The sequence below is a fragment of the Nicotiana sylvestris genome, chromosome 5 (genome assembly GCF_000393655.2).
Source record: "Nicotiana sylvestris chromosome 5, ASM39365v2, whole genome shotgun sequence".
Lineage (NCBI taxonomy): Eukaryota > Viridiplantae > Streptophyta > Magnoliopsida > Solanales > Solanaceae > Nicotiana > Nicotiana sylvestris.
The window spans coordinates 95,761,041-95,785,411 of NC_091061.1; the positions used below are offsets into that span (position 1 = coordinate 95,761,041).

Sequence of the window (24,371 nt, forward strand, 5' to 3'; positions counted from 1 at the left end):
ATCCGAGGAAGGAGGACATCCTCAGACATCCTCACCCTTACCTTCTCTCTCTAATATTCTCTCTTATCTTCTCTCTTGTAAGAAATATCTGAGTTATTTACAAGTATCTAAAACAGCTATGGAGCATTCAAACGAGTTACAAAACCAGGTAAGTTTATTTATAATCATGTTTAACTAAACTCTTATATTCCTTATAATCTCTTAAATATCATAATTGTTTATCATGTTATAGTACTGTTATAAAGAACATCTTGAGAAAGTTTGCCTGTCTAATAATGCTGAGAGTAGTTAAGCCCAGACTATGCCATCCTAAAGTGGAAACCAGTAGGCAAGGAAGCCGTTTAGGGGAGTACACAGAGTTGAGGCGCTGTTAGGGTAAATGATTGAAGCATGAAAAACATGGTAGTGACCAGAAAAGATTGTTCAGTATAACTTATTAAAATATGATAAACTCTATGATAAACAAAGAGGTTAGAGGGAATATGTTTAGTAAACACATGATAAGGATAAATAATAAATCTAAATGAACAACCACACGTATTTATTAGAAGAAAATATTGACTACAAAATACTTATGTTATATATCTTTAAGAGACTTAATAACGATGTTAAAAGAAAAATTTACGATATTTTAGTTACTTTTGAAATAATATATGTAATGGAACAAGCATTTACGGAACTAATTGTATCACATGAAATAGATATATTAGATCTATATGAACTAGATTTATATTCAGACTAATGATCACATATCAAGTTAATAAAATCTTTTTATAAATGAAACATAACACTTTTCATTATATAAGATTCTATAATACCCAGAAATGGAAACTTCTTAAAAACCTCAGTAACATAAATAGAAAAATAGATTGTGTTAAATACAATATTAAAACCTGCAAAGATATTATTAGATATAATAAATTACGTAATAAAGCTTTATTAACTATAGAAAATGAAATTGAATTTTATGAAGATAAACTTGAAAGTTATCAACACAGAAAAGAAATAACACTGAGAAATATAGAAACCATGGATATATGTATCAACAGGTATACATCTCAGTATTAATATGAACAAATCAAAAATTGATAGTTACAAATATTTTAAGTACTGGTTAGAAATTCTAAAACATATAAATATGTCAAAAATAATATTAGAAAAAAATATAGAAGAATATCAAAAAACTAAAGATAACAACAAGTTCAAGATCCACCACTACTTGAGGAGCCATGTGAAGATCAACCCGCTTTACCTGAACCCGCTGAAGAAGTGCATGAACCAGTGGGAGTAAGAAAATCCTCAAGAGTTCGAAAATCAACAATTTCTAGTGACTATATTGTGTATCTCCAAGAGTTTGATTATGATATTGGATTAACAGATGATCCATTCTATTTTCACAAGCCATGAGTGGAGAAAACTCCATACTTTGGTATGATGCCATGAAAGAAGAGTTAAAATCTATGGCTAAAAATAAAGTCTGAGATCTCGTCGAATTACCAAAGGGATCCTCTACCATAGGTTCCAAGTGGGTCTTTAAAACTAAAAGAGACTCATCTGGTAATATCGAACGATATAAAGCCAACTTGTAGCCAAAGGTTTTACTCAAAGGGAAGTCATTGATTAACATAAAACCTTCTCTCCAGTATCAAAGAAGGATTCATTGAGAATAATCATGGCATTAGTAACTCATTTTGATTTAGAGTTACATCAAATGGATGTGAAAACAACTTTCCTGAATGGAGATATTGAAGAGGAGGTATACATGTGTCAGCCTGAAGGATTTTGTGATAAGGACAAAAGTCACCTTGTTTGCAAGTTGAATAAATCCATTTATGGGCTAAAATAGGCTTCCCGCCAATGGTATATTAAATTTCATAATGTTGTTTCTTCATTTGGATTTACGAAGAACATCATTGATCTGTGTATATACCTTAAGATAAGTGGGAGCAAAAATATTTTTCTAGTCCTATATGTGGATGATATTTTCCTTGCAAGTAGTGACTTGGGATTGTTGCACGAGACTAAACAGTTCCCCATCTAGAATTTTGAGATGAAGGATATGGGTGAAGCCTCTTATGTCATTGACTGTCTCAAAAGATTCATGGAGACAGATCCCAAAGATTACTTGGACTGTCTCAAAAGGCCTACATTGAAAGAATTCTGGAAAGATTTGGGATGAAGAACTGTTCACCTATAGCAGCACCCATAATTAAAGGTGACAAATTCTCGTTGAATCAATGTCCACAAAATGCATTGGAAAAGGAGCAAATGAAAGACATTCCATATGCTTCGCTTGTTGGGAGCCTTATGTATGCACAAGTCTGTACTAGATCTGATATTGCTTTTGCAGTAGGAATGCTTAACAGATATCAAAGTAACCCTGGTCTTGACCATTGGAAAGCTGGTAAAAGGGTCTTGAGATATTTGCAAGAAACCAAAGATTTTAAGCTCACATACAAATACTCTGACTCATTGGAGGTGATTGGATATTCAGACTCTGATTTGGGTGGATGCAAAGACACTGGTAAATCCACTTCAGGATAAATTTTTCTTCTTGCTGGAGGTGTTGTGTCTTGGAAAAGTGTCAAGCAAACCATTGTTGCAACATCCACAATGGAAGCTGAATTTATAGCATGCTATGAAGCTACATCACAAGCATTATAGTTAAAAAACTTTATTTCCGGCCTTAGGGTTGTCGATTCCATTTCAAGGCCATTAAGAATCTTCTGTGACAATTTAGCTACAGTATTCTTTTCTAAGAATAATAAAAGTGGCAGCCAGGGTATGACAAGAACTGGCAGGGTTTATACCCCAGAACACCTAGCCGAGTCCAGTAAGCAGGCCTCTGGATGACCAACCGTCACTGAAACTGGGTCTGATGATCTCTAGAGGAAGATACAAGCCAAAGAGTATTCGGTCATTGATTAGTTGAACAAAACGCCAGCCCATATCTCTATCTTGGCTCTGCTACAAAGCTCTGACGCATATAAGAATGCCTTATTGAAGGTGCTGAGTGAGGCATATGTACCCAGCAACATAACTGGAGGAGAAATGGCAAACATGGTGGGGCAAGTATTGGAGAGTCACAAAATCACTTTCCACAAAGATGAGCTGCCACCTGAGGGGCTAAGCCACAACAAGTCATTGCATATCACTGTGCAGTACGAAGATTATTTCTTCACCAGAGTCCTGATCGACAGAGGGTCCAGCCTCAATATTTGTCCATTGGTGACTCTTAGAACATTGGGAAAGAGCTTGAATGAGATCAAGAATGGAGCCATCAATGTCAAAGCTTTTGATGGATCCCAAAGGTCCACTATTGGGGAAATCAGTTTGTGTCTGAAAATGGGACCGACTTGGTTCGAAATTGATTTTCAAGTAATAGACGTCTCAGCATCTTAAAACTTGCTATTGGGACGGCCCTGGATCCATGCCGATGGGGCTGTAGCATCAATCCTACATCAAGTAGTGAATTTCGAGTGGAATAACCAAGAGGTAATTATTCACAGCGACGGTAACAATCCCATATGCAGTCGCCAGACCATCCCAGCAATCGAAGGAAGAAGGAAGATAGGCGGAGAAACCTACCATCACATTGAGCGAGTCAACGCCATGGACAAGGACAAATGGTGGGATAGCAAAATTGAAAGTATATTGAATTGGTGTGGATACTAACCTATCAAGGGACTCAGCAAGAATCTCTAAGGAATCGCTAAGCCTATCAAGTTGAAGAAACACGGTACCACTTTTGGTTTGGGATATGAATACACTTGGGAGGAATTCAACCATTGGTCGCCACCATGGCACAGTCCCTACTACCCACTGGAGCATCCAATACCTCGCTTGGAACAAACTTTCCAGGCTGCCAATGTCATATATGGGTCGGGAGAAGAGGAAGCACTGGCGGCGATGATGAATTTGTTTTTGGAAGATGATAATATGGACTGTTGTGTCATTTTCGAGGAGGAGGGGGAGGAAAGACCTTCTATACAAGCTATTAGCCGAAGAGCACACCTCAACAATTGGTCTATCAGAACCACCAGGGCCCGAAAAGTTTTGGGGTAGCAGGGCTGAACAAAACACCATGCATTATCTTTATTTTTTGCTAATTGACTATCTTTCTGCATTTTTAATATTGAAATAAGAGCTCCAATGTTCAAAAAAATTATGAAATTTACCAAAGCATTTCAGTTTCTTATAAATCTTGCTCTTATTACTTTTTATCATTTACTTAATTTACACATCATTACTATTACTTATCTTGATGAACCGACGATTGTAACGTGCGACGAGGCAAAAAACAAACGGATATGGACTCAGAAGAAGATGATATACCAAAAGAAGTTGTTAAATAGGTTGAGGATTTTGAGAACAAACCTAAGTCTAACCTGGATGAAACTAAGATTGTCAACCTGGGAGATGCAGAAAATGTCAAAGAAACATGAATCAGCATTCATCTATCATCATCAGAAAAGAAAGAGTACACGGAGTTTCTAAGGGAATATGAGGACATATTCGCCTAGTCTTATGATGACATGACTGGTCTCAGTACATCTATTGTAGCTTACAAACTGCCAACCGATCCGACATGTCCACCAGTAAAACAGAAGCTCAGGAAGTTCAAACCTGATATGAGTTTGAAAATAAAGTAAGAAGTCACCAGACAAGTCAAAGCTAAGGTTCTCAGGGTAGTAGAGTATCCAACATGGTTAGCCATAGAGTCTGTGTCGACTATCGGAATTTCAACCAGGCCAGTCTGAAAGACGACTTTCCCTTGCCGAACATACACATTCTAATTGACAATTACGCCAACAATAAACTGCAGTCATTCATTGATTGTTTTGCTGGATATCATCAGATATGGATGTATGAGGAAGACACGGAGAAAACGACTTTCAGGGGGATGTATTGTTACAAGATAATGCCCTTCGGGTTAAAGAATGTTGGGGCCACCTACATGAGGGCCATGACTACTATTTTCCATGACATGATACACAAAGAGATTGAGGTATATATAGACGATGTCATCGTCAAATCCAAGAGAGCACTGACCACATCGAAGATCTGAGGAAGTTCTTCAACAGACTAAGGAGGTACAACTTGAAGCTGAATCCCGACAAGTGTGCATTTGGGGTTCCTGCCGGAAAACTACTTGGGTTCATTGTGAGTCGTCGAGGAATAGACCTGGATCCGTCAAACATCAAAGCTATACAAGAATTGCCACCACCGAAGAATAAGAAAGAAGTTATGAGTTTCATGGGAAGACTTAACTACATCAGCCGGTTCATAGCGCAATCCACTGTCATTTGTGAGCCAATCTTTAAGATGTTAAAGAAGGACGCCACTACCGAATGGACTAATGATTGTCAGAAAACCTTCGACAGAATCAAGGAATACCTGGAAACGGCACCAGTCTTAGGTCTGCCTGAGCCGGGTAGACCTCTACTACTATACCATGCAGTATTGGATGGAGCGTTCGGATGTGTTCTGGGGTAACATGATAAAACAGGGAGTAAGGAGCAGGCATTCTATTACCTTAGTAAGAAGTTCACCCTGTACGAGGCTCGATATTCTCTGTTAGAGCGCACATGTTGTGCTTTGACTTGGGTAGATCAGAAGTTGAGGCACTACTTTTGTGCCTATACTACATATCTAATATCAAGAATGGATCCCTTGAAGTACATCTTTCAGAAGCCCATGCCCACTAGCAAGGTGGCCAAGTGGCAAATCCTGTTGAGTGAATTTGACATTATCTACGTGACTTAGAAAGTAATCAAAGGACAGGCACTAGCAGATCACCTTGCTGAAAATCCCATGGATGGAGAATACGAACCCCTGAATACATATTTTCCTAAAGAAGAGATATCATTCATAGGAGAAGACATTGCAGAATCCTATGACGGTTGGAGAATGTTTTTCGATGGAGCAGCAAATTTCAAAGGAATTGGCATAAGAGCAATCCTAGTATCAGAAATCGGTCAACATTATCCGGTATCTGCCAAGCTCAGGTTCCCGTGCACCAACAACATGGCCGAGTACGAAGCCTACATCTTAAGGCTCAAGATGGCCATTGACATGAACATCCAAGAGTTGCTAGTAATTGGGGATTCAGACTTGCTTATACATATGGTTCGAGAAGAATGGGTGACCAAGAACTCGAAGATACTCCCTTATCTACATCATGTGCAGGAGTTGAGAAAGAGATTCACAAAGACAGAATTTCAGCATGTTCCCAGGGTCCAAAATGGATTTGTCGATGCATTGGCTACCCTATCTTCCATGATACAGCATCCAGATAAGAAGTTTATTGATCCCATTCCGGTAAAGATCCATGATCAGCCAGCTTACTGTGCTCATGTCGAAGAAGAAGTAGATGGAAGCCTTGGTTTCATGATATCAAGGAATACTTGGAAAAAGGGGAATACCCAGAGCTCGCAAACACTATTCAGAAGCGCACGCTTCGGAGGTTATCTAACAACTTCTTTCATAGCGGAGGAACCCTATATAGGAGGACTCCTGATTTGGGATTACTAAGGTGTGTCGACGCAAAGGAAGCATCCAGATCATTGGAGGAAATTCATGCAGGGACCTGCGATCTGTATATGAACGACTTTGTCTTAGCCAAGAAAATACTCCGAGCTGGTTATTTTTGGATGACTATGGAAACAGACTACATCCAGTATGTCCGAAAATGCCATCGATGTTAGATACATGCAGACATGATAAAGGTGCCTCTAAATGAGCTTACGGAAACAAGCTCGCCATGGTCGTTCGCCGCTTGGGGAATGGATATTATTAGACCTATCGAGCCTACAGTATCAAAGGGGCACAGGTTCATTCTAGTGGAAATTGATTATTTCACCAAATGGGTTGAAGCAGCATCGTACATAGTATTGACTAAGAAAGTGGTAGCAGATTTTGTCCGCGACCGCATTGTTTGTCGGTTCAGAATTCTGGCGTCAATCATCACTAATAATGGTTCAAATCTCAACAGCGACCTGATGAAAGCCATGTGTGAAACCTTCATGATCAAACACAAGAATTCTACAGCTTACATACCTCAGATGAACAGAGTTGTAGAAGCCGCCAATAAGAATGTCAAGAAGATAGTTAGGAAGATGATACAAAAGTATAAGAAGTGTCATAAGAAGTTATCATTTCCTTGTTGGGATACCGCACCACAGTCTGCATATAAACAGGGGCAACTCCCTATATGTTGTTTTATGGCACAGAAGCAGTCATTCCCACCGAGGTAGAAATTCCATCCTTAATAATCATACAGGAAGCTGAACTTGATGATGCAGAATGGGTAGAGAGTCACTACGAGTAGCTAGCTCTTATAGATGGAAAGAGAATGAATGCAGTTTGCCACGGTCAGCTCTATCAGAACAGAATGTCCAAAGCCTTCAACAAAAGATTCGAGCCGAGACAGTTTACACCGGGGCAGCTGGTGTTAAAGAAGATTTTCCCCCATCAAGAGGAAGCCAAAGGGAAGTTCTCTACCAACTGGCAGTGAAGCGATACTATGTGTGACTTTTATGCTTTCCTCATATGATGTAATTTGAACTACGCCTGACTTGATTCTCGTTTAAGAGGGGATACATAGGCAGCCCTATGGGTTCGGTCAAAATTCAATAAAATTTTAATTTGCCCCCGCTATTGGAAACTGGGGAAGAATTTTGAGGAGGACCCTCAAAATTCCGAACTGATTTCAGCCATTGGACGCAAGCAGCCGTCGGAAGCAGCATCCCGGTAAACTGAGGCAGAATTTTGAGGAGGATCCTCAAAACTCCGGAGCGAGAGAAGTTGCAGTATCTTGGACCACGTCGCAATCGTTAGTTCATCTAAAAAAACTATTCTTAATTATGTATTTATTATCACATTTCTTTACTAAATCATGCATGTCTGTTATCAAAGTTTCTTCATTTAGCAACGCTACCCCAATGACATGCCCAATATCATTGGAGCCGAGCAGGTCAAGTAGAGCCAGCGGGAATACGAACTAACCTACCCTCTTTACAAAACTCACGATTTTTCTTTTAATGCAGGCACTTGAGTTGCAAAATCATCAAATATACTATACACTCACGAGACTCACATTGCTCAAGAATATAACTCTCAGAAGCGTTGCACTTACTCACAGCTACTATCCGCACACAGTGCTCCCAGCAGACACAATATCCCCAACAGTCGCAATATCCCGATCCGCTATCAGCTAAGAAAATTCTATTATCATTTTGCTCTTTTACTCCTTGCATAAGGCTACTTTTCTTCCTTCCGAGGTCAAGCTCTACCTCCATCTGCATTTCCTGCATTGCATAAGGCTACCTTTCTGCCTTCCGAGACTAAGCATTGTCTCCATCTGCATTTCCTGCATTACATAAGCCTACGTTTATGCCTTCCAAGGTTAAGCTCTACCTCCATCTGCATTTCCTTGCATTGCATAAGGCTACCTTTCTGCCTTTCGAGACTAAGTATTGTCTCCATCTGCATTTCTCTGCATTGCATAAGACTACATTTCTGTCTTACGAGACTACGCTCTGTCTCTATCTGCATTCCTGCATTGCATAAGGCTACCTTTCTGCCTTCCGAGACTAAGCGTTGTCTCCATCTGCATTTCCTGCATTGCATAAGGCTACCTTTCTGCCTTCCGAGACTAAGCATTGTCTCCATTTGAATTTCTCTGCATTTCAAAAGGCTGCCTTTCTGCCTTCCGAGACTAAGCTCTGTTCCCATCCTGCATCGGCTGAAATATCGCCACCTTTTATTTACGTCTTGCATCGGCTGAAATATCGCCACCTTCTGCATTTCATGGGCTGAAAGATTATCAAATTTTCCAATGGCGTCATTCTTCGGAGGCACCATTTGCATAGCCCGAGAATGCCATGCCATGGCCTGAGGACCCCATTTTATCTCTTGCATATCATTATTCAAAGGCATCATAGTTCGGAGGCATCATTCTCATAGCCCGAGAACATTATTTCATAGTCTGCAAATCCTTTATCATACGCTTCATGGCCCAGGACGTCATAGTCCGAGGACGTCATCCTAACCGTCCGCAGATAGTATTCATGGTCCAATGAGAACTTGCATCACGTTTAAAAATATGCACAATATATGCTCATTTGCAGGTAAACCGGCTAGCAACGTCCTTCTCAGCAGGGGCGATCTCTCTCCAGTTTCCGCAGCTTACTAGACTCCGACCATCCTTCTCAACCCAAACATCGTGTTCGCTTTGCAAAATCTCCATCTGTATATTCCGCCAGTGGATCCAAAACTACATATGGCTTGATTCCTGTAAGACCAGGGATATTAATGTAGCTTAGGAACCAGAACTCGGTCAATATTCTTCAAATCGTTTCATTCGAGCAAAATTGGCCATCATATTTTTACCTGGCAACTCTTTCATCCTTCCCGGGTAAAGAGGGGCAGTTGTTGATATCCAATTTTTCCCTATGTATTCTTATATACAAAATACTTTCAAAATAGCATATATATGGATAAATAAGCATACCCAAGTGTTTTAGTATTTTTCCAATCTTTTGAAGAGTTTAAAATCAATTTACAATACATTTTAGCAGTACAAAATCCATAATTATTCCCAAAATCATCAATTTTGGTGAATAATTTATTTTATTCCCATATTTATACCAAAATATAGTTAAGATAATTTTTGTACATTTTTACAAATTTATTTGGTATTTAAAAGACTAAACTGTATATAATTACAATTATAGCATATTTTAAGATTAATAGTATTTCTATAATTGTAAAATTGGCTTCAATATTTTTAAATCAATATTTATGCATTGTTAGTTAGGTCAGTACTTTTAATTTGTATTTAAAGTCTTTTTCCCTAATTTTATAAAATAAAAGAGGAAAATTGGCTATTTAACATTTAGCATATTTTCTATTTCAATTACAACCTCATTTCCTTTCAATTTTATTCTCAATTTGACCCCAATTCTGCCCATATTAAAACCAACCCAGTTTCAATTTGGATCCAATCCACGACCCAACGTTCCCCACCTACCACTTAAATCTGGACCGTTGATCACTCAAGATCAACGGCCAAGACTCCCCCTTCCATAATTAAACCTAAAAGACTACCCTAATCTCCATCATTCTCACCTCCTGCCGCGTTGAAATCCTTCATCTCTCAAAACACTCTCAAGCTCCCTGAAACCCGAGCCATCTCCCACTTTATTCTACCATGTTTCCACCGGAGTTTGTGGCTTCTCAGGCATTGGATGGTTGGTACTCACCACCCTCCACCATCAAACCATGGTTGTTCGAAGCTTTGAGCCCTGACCTCGATTGTTCTCCTTCAGATCCTCTTAGATCTACAGTTCTATCGCCTCTCCATCCATGCTCCGGCCTATTCAAGCTAGAAACCTTTTCTAACTCAGCCGACTCCAGATCGGATTTTCTTCCAAGACTTTCTCATTTCTAGGGTTTCTTCGAAATCCTGAGTTATTCGAGGTTTTTTCTCTGTTTGTTCTCTTAGATTTATGATATATTTGTGTTATGCTGGATGTTTAAAGTATTTTCCCCAATCTTTCTTTCAAAAATTGCTTCTCTTCGATTTAGGGTTTCTAAAAGGTTTTCAAAACATCTTTTTGATTCATCCTTTTCTTTTCTTTATGTGTATTATGTCCGTATGTTTTCTTTTCTACCACGCATGTGTTGTTCTTCTGTTTTCTTTCTACTATACATGACTCTTCTGTACCTTTGTACTCTACTGTGCCTCTAGATTAGGCTCGCATGTTAATATTTTTTATGATTTCCTACATGTTCTTTGCTAAACTTTCCAATATTCTTCTACTGTATGTGTTTCTTGTTGAGTTCATTAACTTTGCTTGTTTTACTGGGCTCTTGTTGGAGATCTAAGGATTTCTCACTACTATTTCTTAAGCTTATATCACCCTTTTTTTGCTTCTGAACCTGCTCAAGTTCCAACTTTTCTTGAACATGTTCTTTATGCTCCTCAAATCAACTTTTTACTTTGTTGCTTCAAACCTGCTATCATGTATGTTGGTTTCTCATGAGTCTCTGAAAGAAACCTCTGAGCCTATTATCTGTCTTCTCGTATCTGCTTCTGATTAAAGTTGAAAAACCTAGGCTTTGTGTTTTGGCAAGTTTTATTTTGGACTATGGCTGCTTTGAAAGCCTGGACTCTCAGACTCATTATGAGTCTACAAACTGAACTTGTACCCCTTTTTGACTCTGAACTCTTTCTATGATAGTCTTTCCTAATCAACATGACAATTCCTTTCTGCTTGATATTTGTGTGCTTTATATATGAGAAATTCTTCTTTCAAAAAGGGTTTTGCCAATTTGTGATTGATTCAGAATTCCTTTTAATAAGGTTCGATTGATTGTTACTGATTTTCTTTAATTAAACCTTTCTTCACCTTTTCTGGTTGGATTCATTTATACCAAAACTCAATTTTTGATTTTTACTGGTAGATGATTGATTACCTTTCCTTATTTCCACAAACCGTGTTGCTATCAAACTCTTTCCTTAAATAGTTTCTATGTATTTTCCCTTCTTGTACTGCTTTGGAAAAGATTTTAATCCAATTCTTTCCTTAATTGTCCTCTACCCATTTGAAATCAGAATCCCTTAACTGAAGGGAGATTATGTGTGATTGATTGCAATTTATTCCCTTACCTTTTCTTACTTGTTTTCTGCACTATAAAAGGGGCACGATCCTTTTGCACTTAGACACCTTGAACCTTCAGTTCAACACTTCTAATTCAATACTTAACACACACACCTCTCAATTACGATACTCTTTCAATACTCTACTCTCTTCCGAGATCTTTTGTACTATTTTCTTGCAATTTGGTTTACAAGACATCAACTTTCACTTATTTATTTCCCTGAAGCTGGTATGCCTTAATTTCGATTTCAGCACCATCCCAATGTGTTTATTTTACAGTTGCTACACTCCTGTCTACTTTGCTATTCATGTTTTGTATTGAATATGCTACTCTCTCTTTGCATCTGATGTTTGTTATGAACTCCCTATACCCCAACTCTCTTCTATGTGTTTGAGTTAAGGTTCATGGCCTGACAGCATCCAAATTGCTGCTTAGGTCTGAACCTGATCCTCAATGGATCCCAACTCTCAAAATATGGCTAATAGGCTAGTCAGGGGTGTGCCAGCACTCTTGATTGCTGGGCATGACCACCAGCATGCCATGGCTCTCCCTAATTCCTCCTTGTGCACTAACACTTACTCTTAGATTCTAAGTTATGCCCCCCCCCCTCTTATGAGCCTTGCTTTGGGACCTTGAGTTCCCTCTGAGCTTGGATATCTAAGGGCTGGCATTTCCACACTACACTATGCTCTTAATCATGCAATGTGTTTGGGCTGTAAGCATTGCCCGGAGCCCTTTGAGACTCTTGGGAACTGTGATACATCCCAAATATGAGAAAGGCTTTGGAACCTGATCCTGGAATTTGGTTCACCTCATATTGTTAGACCTTGAGTCTTAATTAGGCTCCTTGGTTGTAGCTTAATTTCTGATGTAATTTTACTTTTCTTAATTCATTCTGGTCTGTAATATGTTATAATAACTTATGGGGTTGCCGTGAAAAGGGGAGGGTCACTTATGTATGCAAAGGGTTGACAACATGCTCATAGGCGTTACTATTTACAAGCTCTACACTTACATATATCATGTAGAAATCCTGCCTATATGTTTTCCGCACTCATGCACGCCATATAGAAATCCTGCCCATAGTTTTTGCACTTTCGCATATCATATAGAAATCTTGCCCATAAGTTTCTACACCTCTGCATATTATATAGAAATCCTATCCGTAAGTTTTTCTGCACCTCTGCATATAGAAATCTTGACTATAGGCCTTCGGCACTTCTGCATTTTACATATATCACTAGGCAAACAGTTATTGGTTAAGTAATAATAAGTTTCATTTTAGATACCATGTCTATAAGACTCCTGCACTTTTAGAATTGTCTTAAAATCAACAACGCCTAGAAATCATGCCTATAGGAGTAACCAATTGAATCTGATTCTTTTATTTCATCTACAAGTCTAAAATCAGTAGTAATGTCTTTTAACATCTGCAGAATTATATGTTTTCTACAATCAGTAAGCCTTCTTTAAAATGGGAGTAAGCATTGTTAGATATCATGCCTATACGTCTCACTTAGGCAAACCATTAGGTAATTAATTAACTGCATCAGTCTTTGATAAACTACAACCAGGGAAGGCTAATTCGGACTCCTCATCTGATTAATATGTGATGAATCAGCCTATCCTACGCTTTAATTTAATTCAGACCATAACCAGTACATGCAAGTCATGCTCAACAATTTGTTTCTTTAAATAGGGAGGCCTGTTTGAGCCTTTAAATGTTATGTGTTTTCCCATATCTTCTCTATGTTTTGTTTGTCGCCCTAGATTTTGTCCTTTAAACCATAAAAGCCAAATCTCCATTCCCTTTAGGACTAGTAGTCTCAATGCCTCCAAGGCTGATAGGATGGGGGCAGGTACTAGCATGCAATAAGTAACGACACCATTCTACGCCTTAATACCTTAACGATGTGGGAATGGTAGATATGGATATGATGACCGGTGAGCTAATACTACGTGTAACCCCTCTTTTGAGGAATGATTACTGGGTATTGCATTGACGTGATCCATATTAATCATAAACCTAGGACCCCCTTCCCTTTACCTGTCCTTATCTGCTTTCTTTAGAATTGCTTAAATCTTTCATAAATTTCTGCCCTCTTTTAAGGGCTCGTATTACCATCACTAGAGATCGTGTAAGGGCTCGAAATTACCTTGAGGGGAAGGTGTTAGGCATCCCTCGAGGTTTACAATGGTGGGTCACGGCCGAACTTAACTCAAGAATTAGTCTAATAAAAAAACGAGAGGAATATTTGATAGGGATGAGGGGTCCAGAATTTTTTAGCCTAGAGGATTACCTTGTGCAACATAAATAATACCACGTAACTCCCTCGAGTCAGGGTGTTACTAATCGATTCTAGTTCGATTCATATGCGTGCACTACTCGTCCATTACCTATGGACCTGGACATATTTAGGACCTCTATTTGGGATAGTTCTAGACTAAGCCTAGGTTGCTCAAAATGTAAAAGACTAAGAGACAAACAAAACATGTTAAGACTCGAAAATACAAAGCAAATATGGGCTTATGTAACCTCCGCACATAAATAACAAATGCACGCAATTAATTTACAATATTCATCGATCTTAAAATCCTATAGGCAAGATATCTATACGAGAAGACGGATGTACAAAAACAATTTTATTAAGGCGAGTGTTAGGACTTACTGTTTGCCTACTAGTTTTAATGAATATCATCTAGGCACTTCAAACCGTAATGAATCATAGTTATAGATCCAGAATTGTTACTAAGTCCTATAGGCATACTGTTTAAGTAATGACATCGACAATTATATTCAGAACCAATTAATAGAATCCTATATGCATGATTTCTAATGTCGAATTGATTTAAACCCTATAGGTATGATCTCTATGTTTGAAACTGATTTTAATTTTTAGTCCTACATGTATGATATTCATTGAACAATAACACGAGCAGAGTTGTGCATATTACCAAAAAACCAATTAAATCAAACATTGAGGTCCTGTAGGCATGATTGCTAACACATATTTATTGGAAAAATTAATGCAACCTATAGGCAGGATTTCTAATATGCAAATATAATCCTATAGGCAGGCTTTCTAATATACAAATATAGAACTCATAATCAACATCACCAATGAAAGTCCTATAGGAAGGATTTCTAAAACACATTGAAAAACTTAGCAATTTTGACGAATGAGCAGAAATAATAACATAGATAAATCCCTATAGGCAGGATTTCTACTCAGTTTAACAGAAGGAAATAAGAAGAATCTATTTATTAAAGAGTTGTTACAAACCAGAATAGCAAATGAATTACATAATACTAATAAGATTCACTACAGGGAGCCTTCATTAGGCCCAAATAAACCTGCGAACCAGGCCTTAAAACCAATCAACTTCGAGGCTCAATTCATAGGTACATCATAGCCCAAATACGAATGTCTCACATGTAACACATGTAGAACCTGGTTTCCAATGTGTCAAAGTTCCCAAGGGTCTCAGGAACCCAGGGCAATGCTTACACCAGAACCACACACTTAGAAATGTTGTAAAAGAGATTAGGAACCCGTTCCATGTGTGTTAGAGTTCATATGAGTCTCACATCGACCCTGAGCAGTGGTCACACTGGGGTGGTTGAGGATAGAACCTAAGGGACTAAGAGTGGAAGTTTTAAAAGAGCAACAACATATAAAGAGAGACAGATTTAAACAGTTTTGATTTCAGAAGAAAACAAAGTTAAGACATGTAACTTGTAGACAGAATTGCACCCAGAAAACAAGCAAGGTTCATGCTCAAACGCAGTTCAAATGAGTTGAAGTCTCATTAACAGTCTATTTAAGCTAGGTATTCAATGCTAGCATTTAGGACAACCAAACAATCAGAACACTAACATTTATTTCAGACATGTTAGAAAGCATATAAACGACAGAACAAAATCCTAATAACAATACAAGTTCAAAGCCTTAAAACTGATTGACTACTTAACCTTTTAATATTGTCTTAAAGGTACTCAAATTCAGAACAGGTTCAGAACACACAGGAGGTAGATTGAGCATATTGTCTTAAGAGGATTCATATTATTTAAAACAATTAATATAAATTAATAGTGTTGACCATAGGATTAAAAGAAAAGCATGTAGACAAGCAGAATCATGCTTAGAGAGGGATTTTGGAAATGCTGGATTATAAACACAGATCAAGAACACATAAAAATTGGTATGACAAAGGATAGTCACTCACCAGTTAAGCGAGAAAAACCAGAATAATACCAAGAAATTGAAAGTCCAGAATGTTTTGCCTTGGCTTTCTGCCGGCCAAGACCAGTTGTAAACGAGAGAACAGAGAGAGTATATAACCAGAAACATTAAAATTTAGTAAGAGTCTATAGAGTTCAAGTCTCTCTAAAGGGGAAAGGGAGAAGGGTTTAAATAGTATTCAATTAGGCGAACAAATAGGGAAAGAAATCAAACACACATAAGTAAAGAATCAAATTAATCATATAATCAATTGAAGTCTAGTTTTAGGACAAATAAAACGGAGTTTAGTAAATTATCAGGGAATAATGGCGTGTAATTAGGCGAGTAACACTTAGAATAAGGAAAATATCATATGGAATCAATTAACAGCCAGTTTCAAGGAAAAATAAGGTAAAGGAATAAAGGAAACATTGTAAATTGAACAGAAAAAAGGAAAATATTAGTCTAATATGAGAAAGTAAAGAGTATCGAAAAGTCCGTAAAAGTTTCAAACCCTAGTTTTAGGTAAACCTTCAAAAAATCAACAGAAAAATAAGGCAATGAATCACATAATGCAGACAATGAATGTAGACAGAAGATTATTCAAAAAGAAAACTAGAATCGAACCATATTTGGTTCAATCAAAGATATGAAACCCTTATTTTAGGTAAACCACAAAATTGATTAAAAAAAAGAGAGGCAAAGAATCATATATTTTAATAGAATGAACATAGACAGGAGGATATTCATAAGAAATATAAAATTGAACCAGATTTGGTTCAATAAAGAAGATCTAAAACCATAACCTTAGGGTTAAGTCAAATCAGTGAGAGATACGAAAAGATTCATACTTTCAAGGATCAAAAGTGATGAACACAGACAGAATAAACAACAGGTTAAAGATTTGAACCAGCTTTGGTTCGATTTTTTCCAGATTTGCTTGCCATTCCAGGTAAGCCATTATATAATACCAAACACGGGTAGCAAGTAGGGAGGTGGGACTAACATTGCAAGGGAATCATAGATTGATTCCATTTTTGGAGTTGGAATCGGAGAGATTTGAGTGATGGTGCTAGGGTTTTGAGAGGTGAGAGACGAGAGTGTTCTAGGATGGCGGGGGTGTAAAGTCATTAGGGTTTTGGCGGATGGGAATAATTAAAAAGGGGTGAGGTGATTTGAGTCGTTGATCTTCACAGATCAACGACTGTGATTTTAAAAATAGAGTTAGGTCGGGGTTTTAAACGGGTATGGGTCTGGGTATTGGGTATTTAATGTGAGATGGTGTATATGGCCAGGGTAATTGGGTAGTGTAGGTAATTGTTCTAGGTCTAAAATTGGGGTTTTAGGGGGCCAAACTGTTTACCGTGAAAATGGTAATAACAATTAAATTTGTTGATAGGACTCTAAACATACGTGATCTATTTTTATACTAGTTGTTAAAGAAGTTGATGCTAGATATATGAAGATAAAAGGTGAAATGCAAGCTAAAATAGTATTATGATCGAACCGAGGAGTTAGTTGTCCGGGCCTCGGGCTAACCGATGAGGGACCTCGAGGTCGATGCCTGGGCTCGGGCTTGAGCTATCATCGTTAACCAGCAAGGGACTAACAGTCATATTATAATTAAAGTAGGCTCTTTATGGCAAATAACAAGCAAAAATGAATAACAAGTATGAAAATAACAAGCAATAACAATAGTTTCGAGAGAATATGTTAGAGGGAAAAGAAAGAGTTCTTGTATATTTCGTGTAGAATAGTTGGAGCAACAGCAGCCTTTTACAAAGTGATGAGGATCCCCTTTATATAGGAGGGTAAATCGAACATAATACAAAATGCATTAATTGTAAAGGCATGGAGATGGGACGGCTAGATGCGACACCTTGATACAGGCTCCGGGCAGACCAGCTTTGTCAGACTTAGCCGCATGCCTTGGGAATCCCCTGTTTTACTCTAGCCTCGATCAATATTATCTTCAGGTCGGGCCTCGACGAGCTTCGAGGGAGGGAACTCAGTCACAGCTTCATGTCCTCGAGGCCTCGGGGTGTTCTTCAGAAGTGACTTAATCGCAAGAAATTGGGCCCTCTGATTTCGCCTCATATAGATTGTTTGTGGATTATAACTCTAGTTTTATGTATTAAAGCATTTTGGATGATTTAATTGTTGTATCTATATTCACTAGTTCATGTAATCGAGTGAGGCAGAACTTGTGATATCTTTGCATAATATTGTTGGTTGAATTCGTAGATTCTTCTTAGTCATCAAAAATGGCTAGTTGAATAATTGATTAAACCTTGTTAGGAGAATAATCGAGAGAGGTTCTCCTAAAGACCAACCTACTACGTATTCTTGAATATCTTAACTGAGCTTAAATTGGTTCATCTTGCGAGGTTGAGACTTAATCGAGAAAGGAGTTTCTGCTAAGCGTTTGAAATAATAATTGAGTGAATTCAGGAAATCACTTGAAGATTAGAAGTAAATTATCTAGAGTTAGATCCTGAACAACTATCTTGCACCTATCCTATCAAAAACCTATGTTCTCCCACTGATAACCTATTTGTTTAATCCTTTCCTCGATAGTCACTAGTCGATATATTTAGATTGTTAGTTAATTTTAGTTAGCAATCATATAAATCACAATTGTTGGTCCTTTTGGATAATAATCAAACTACAAACTACGAGAATATTGTTTAAATCCAATACTTGTGGATACGATATTATACTATACTATATTTGATTAGCAATTATAATTTAAGTGTGAGTTTTGTGCTCGTCAACTACTACTCTGAAGGTAGTCAAATTTCACTTGGATCTGACATTATATCATGATTTACTATGAATTTCTACACCTAAAAGCTGGGATTTTAAAGTAAAATTTGTGGATTTTTTAGAAACCTTATGGAAAGAAAAAAATTGAGATTTGAACCCCGATTTGGAGTTTGTTTTTGATTAAACATATATTATTGGACTCGTATTGGAATGTGTATTCAAGATTTGTGGGTTTTGTCAGATTTTATGGTGCAAGCCCGGTTGACTTTGTGTATTTGTATAAAAATCGAATATTTATTATTTGGGATTAGTTCCTATGGCTTTATTTGATGTTATTGAGTTGTTTTTTATTACATTTGAGTCATTTGGAATTGAATTTGGACAGTTAGGCGATTCTTGCTTGATTTGAGGTTGTCGATTAGAGGTAAATCTCTTGTCTATCCTTGGAAGAGGTAGTTGTCCCCATAACTGACTTGATTGTTATTCGATTCTTGATTTATAAGCCATGTATATGCAAAGTGACGAGCGTATATGCGTTGCTAGGTTTTCAACTGTATCAGATATTTATTAACTTAATTGTGCTTTATTGAATTATGTGAAGTTTCTATCCACGCTCAATTGATGCTATGACTACTCAATAATTTATAAACATAATTAAAGAGCATGTCCAGGCTTATGATTTTTTTATTTGACATGAGGTGTATATTGCCATGTCGGACTTTATTATAAATTCGTAGTCATATGCTTGATTTGTTTGCTCCATAATTGCTACAGTTTCTATAGCTTAATTTTCTTATGATAATAATATGATTAAGATACAAACACGATAAATAGCTTATTGATCCGTTATGATAATATAAGTTATATGATTTACCATAAATATCAGTTAGCCATTTGGGCTTTTCATTCGCATTCATAATATCATAATTTGTGACCCTTTATTATATCCTTTCTCACACATATGCATGAGTGAAAAGTGACTATTGATGCAAGTTAAGGATTTTAGCACTTTGAGCACTTGAGCAGATATTGGCATTGATTATTGGATTGATGATGTTATGGTTTGGGACGGGTTGTGCGCCACAACATTTGATTGATGATAATTAAATATAAAATGATTGGCACTTGGATTATGGATCCATCCCTCCGGAGTCAAGTGATTACCCATGTTACCTTGAGCCCTGTGAGTGTATGCTCCTGTGATTCTTTTGGTGCTTGTTGGATATGTGGCATGTGTCAGGCGCATGAATTATGTTGTGAGTTGTTGAAAAAGAGATCCAGAGCATGCATAATTATATTTATTTAGACTCATGCTATGAATTGAAGTAAGTGTTATTGACTGGTATCCGTTTTACTCGATAATTGGGATCAGCGTATCTTATTTGATTATAGTTTTTTGTAAAGCATGTCTAAAGTCTGTATGACTTGTATTTTGCGCTTTTATATTTGTTGATGATATCATGTCTGCCTTTCTATTGGATCATTTCTCTAACCTGCTTATCTGACTGCCAGTGAGTGTTAGAGATGACACCTCGCCACTACTTTGAGGCTAGACTGTATACTTACTAGTTATCACTATTTGTATAGTTCTACCATAGGGAGTCTACAAGTCATCTCTAGTAGAGTCTTTTTTATGGGTGTGCTATGCTTCACACTTATAAGTAGGAGGCTATAGAACATTTAGAATTGTCACTCTTTTTTCTTATTCTAGATCGTGTGGTAGACCTTAGTTGTAAGATTCAAACTCCTATCTTTTATTTTATTCGTAATACAATGGTACCTACATCTAGAAAGACAGTTGGTAAAAAATTGAATGTGGCTATAGAAGAGTTAAGTCAGAAGAACTCGATTTTGCATAATGTCACGACCTAAGTTCTCCCTCCGTGAACTGTCGTGACGGCACCTTGTCTCTACGATCGGGTAAGCCTAAAAATTTGCAGAAAATGAAGTAAGGATACAAAACAATTTACACGTAAATATAATAAAAGAGTCTTGTGTGTGGTCGATACCAGGGGCCCCGATATCGAGGCCTTTATGGTATGTCAGGCCCAATCTTGATGGGCTCGGAGTACATATTGAAGTTCGACCCCGAAATGCATGCTTCGAGAAAGCATGTCGAAGGCTCATCGCGGCCTACCTCGAGGTAGCATAAAATTGATGAACATCATGGAAAGGCGGGAAAACTCCCAAGGATGCGTGCTTAGAGTTGATCAGGTCTGCAAAGAAAGTACAGGCTCGTACAAGTCTGTCTCACAACTGTACCAATAGCATTTGTCTGTCATGATTAGACTTGTACTGTGTTGGGATTCATCCCTCCTATATAAAGGGGACCCAAACATTCTTACAAGGCAACATTCTTTAATTTGGCATCACACATGAATATTGAATACAATAGAACATTCTCTGCGTTCTTGCCTAAAAATGCTCAACAATTACTCTACAACTTTATTGCTCCTTATTTATTGTTCATTACCAACCGTTAAAGGCTGCCCTCGAGGTCCTATTTTGCTGAGCTCGGGGACCTCAACCTTGTGACCACACTGGTTTGCTTATCATTTCTTGCTCATTTACACTTAGCATTATTCACATAATAACTAGAGTCAAGACAAATCACGTATTTTTAGAACCACAAATCAAATATATTTGTTATTATCATTTTCAAGGTAATCAGTTTGGCGGCCACCGTGGGGCTAAAAATAATAGTGATAGTTTTGGTGCTAGTTTTCTGATAACACACGTTATTCTTCACACTTTTTCTTGTCAAATATTCTTTGATTTCAGGCTTAATCATGTCGAGCACACAAAATGCACCTCTTCATAACAGTGAAGGACTTGGAGAAAACAACAACATAGGGCTTGGTGTACCACCTGTAAACCCTGAGGGAGTGCCAAACATGGAGACTGTTGATATCAGCTCCCATAACGCTCTAAACAAGAAAGTAGGTGCAGACCTCATAAGGAATTGATGCAGGAGAGCCCAGGCTGGAGGCCAAGAAACACTAGAAAGGAAGAAGGAGAAGTCACCCTCCAAGTGATATTCGAGATGCTGCAAGCTCAGCAAGTCGCCATCGCTCAACTTTAAAGTCAGAATAGAACCCTTAACACTGCCAAACTAGTCAATATGCAACATGAACCAGTGCTAGAAAGACCCGATGAAAGCGGTTCGGGGGCTGACCTCACAATCATGAAAATGTTCGAGGATTTGACTAAAAGAATCGAGTCGGGAGAAAAGAAGATAGAGGCCAACGATAAAAAGGTGTAGAGTTATAACTCGAGGGTCGATCAGATCCTGAGCGCACCCCCGATTTTGAAGGGTGTAGATTCAAAGAAGTTAGTGCAGAAACCATTCCCATCAAGTGCGGCTCCGAAGCCCATCCCGAAGAAATTCAGAATGCCCGATGTCCTGAAGTATAATGGTACCAGCGTCAATAATGAGCACATTATGCTTATACTTGTGCTGTAAAAGGGAATGACATAAAGGATGACGAGATTGAATATGTCTTGCTAAAGAAATTTGGAGAAATACTGTCGAAGGGAGCCATGATGTGGTATCACGACCTACCCTCGAACTCGATGGATTCATTTGCCATGTTGGCAGATTCTTTTGTGAAGGCACATGCTGGTGCCATCAAGGTTGCTACAAGGATATTCGACATCTTCAAAATCAAACAAAGGGAGAACGAGATGCTGAGGGAATTTGTATCTCGCTTCTAGATGGATCGAATGGAATTACCACCGGTCTCCGATGAATGGGCAGTGCAGGCCTTCACTCAGGGCTTCTCAAGGCTTGAAAGAGCAAAGCTCGATAGCTTCGAAGCAGCTAAAGCAAAACTTTGTTGAGTATCCTGCCGTGACTTGGGTAGATGTACACAGCAGATATCAATCGAAGATCAAGGTCGAGGACAATCAACTGGGAGCCCCCTCTGGCTCAGTATATCCAATCACTCTCCTAGCAAAAGAATCAAGGTCTATGAAAAGGGAGTCAAGATCGGGCAAAGAAAGGTATCAACCATACTTCAATGATCGAAGAGACACCAGGAATTGGAATATAACCGAAATGATCGAGGAGTACATTGAGGCCGATATTCCCGAGGACTTTTGAGCAAGACCGGGATTGTCAGGCATTTGAGGCCAATGGAGGCAACCCAATTGTCAGAATACAATTTCAACATTGGTATCTCAGGCATCGTATCGGCCATGGGTAGAATCATAGATACCAGATGGCCAAAGCCCGCATAGTCAGATCCTTCCCAAAGGAACCCCAACTTGATGTGCGAATACCACGGCACTCACGGTCATAGGACCGAGGATTGTAGGCAGCTTTGAGAAGAGGTAGCCTGACTGATCAGCGAAGGGCATGTTCGAGAGTTCCTTAACAACCGAGCTAAAAACCAATTTCGGGAAAGAGAGGCAAACATGAAGAATGAACCAGAAGAACCACAACATGTCATCCACATGATCATTGGAGGGATCGAGACCCCACAGGGACCCGTTGTCAACCAAAGAAAATATCCATCACTAGGGAAAAATGAACGCGGGGTTACATACCAGAGGATGCTCTCACATTAGGCGAAGACACCGAGACCTTGTCTCAACCTCATAATGACACATTGGTAATTTCTTTTCTTTTGAATAAATTTCAAATTAAACGTGTGCTCGTGGATCCAGGTAGCTCGGCCAACATAATTAGGTCGAAGGTGGGGGAGCAGCTCGGACTACTCGATTAGATCATAGCCACCTCTCGAATCCTCAATGGATTCAACATGGCAGCTGAAAGAACAAAGGGAGAAATCATCCTCCCAGTCAACGTGTTCGGTACAGTTCAAGAAACCAAGTTTTATGTCATCAAAGGTAACATGAGGTACAATGCCTCACTAGGTAGCTCGTGGATACACAACATGAAGGCGGTACCATCAACGCTTCATGAGATGATGAAGTTCCCAATAAAAGACGATATAAAAATGGTGTACAGAGAACAACATGCGGCAAAGGAGATGTTCGCGGAAAATGACACGGCACCAACATCGACTCTCCCCGTCTAGGATGAGTCAGGAAACCGGCTGACCCTTGAGGAACTGGTGGTCTGTGAACATTCGAACGAAGATGACGAAGAAGACTTCCTCACCCCTCGGACCTTCATTGCCCCCGAGGAGTCGGATACAACAAAATTGACGGTCGAAGAACTCGAATAGGATGTCTTGATCAAGCATCTTCTAGATCGAAAGGTATACCTGGGAACGGGATTAACCCCCCGAACTCAGGAAAAAACTCATCCAATTTCTTATTAACAACATTGATTGTTTTGCTTGATCCCATTTAGACATGATAAGGATCCTACCGGAAATAACTGTCCATCGACTAAGTGTCGATCCCACGTTCAAATCGGTGAAGCAAAAAAGGAGGCCTCAGTCCGAGGTAAAACATGTGTTCATCAAAGATGAGGCAATGAAACTTCCCAAAATAGGATCAATTAGGGAGGTAAAATACCCCAAATTCTTGGCTAATGTAGTAGTGGTTCCCAAAAAGGGAAACAAATTAAGAATGTGCGTGGATTATAAAGACTTGAATATAGCATGCCCCAAAGACTCATTCCCATTGCCCAACATCGATCGCTTGATCGATACAACGGCCGGCCACGAGACCCTCACTTTTCTCGACGCCTACTCCGGGTATAATAAAATTCAAATGAACCCGGAGGACAGGAAGAAACTTTGT

At 38.5% G+C, this 24,371-nt stretch overlaps 1 protein-coding gene across 1 annotated transcript; it reads left to right on the plus strand.

Moving 5' to 3' along the window:
- The first annotated feature begins 1,672 nt into the window (after window positions 1–1,672).
- On the plus strand, window positions 1,673–2,544 carry LOC138869007 (secreted RxLR effector protein 161-like). Its single transcript, XM_070146593.1, has 2 exons — window positions 1,673–1,756; window positions 2,098–2,544. Exons 1-2 carry the CDS (start codon window positions 1,673–1,675, stop codon window positions 2,542–2,544), a joined length of 531 nt encoding a protein of 176 aa, XP_070002694.1.
- Window positions 2,545–24,371: the final 21,827 nt, after the last annotated feature.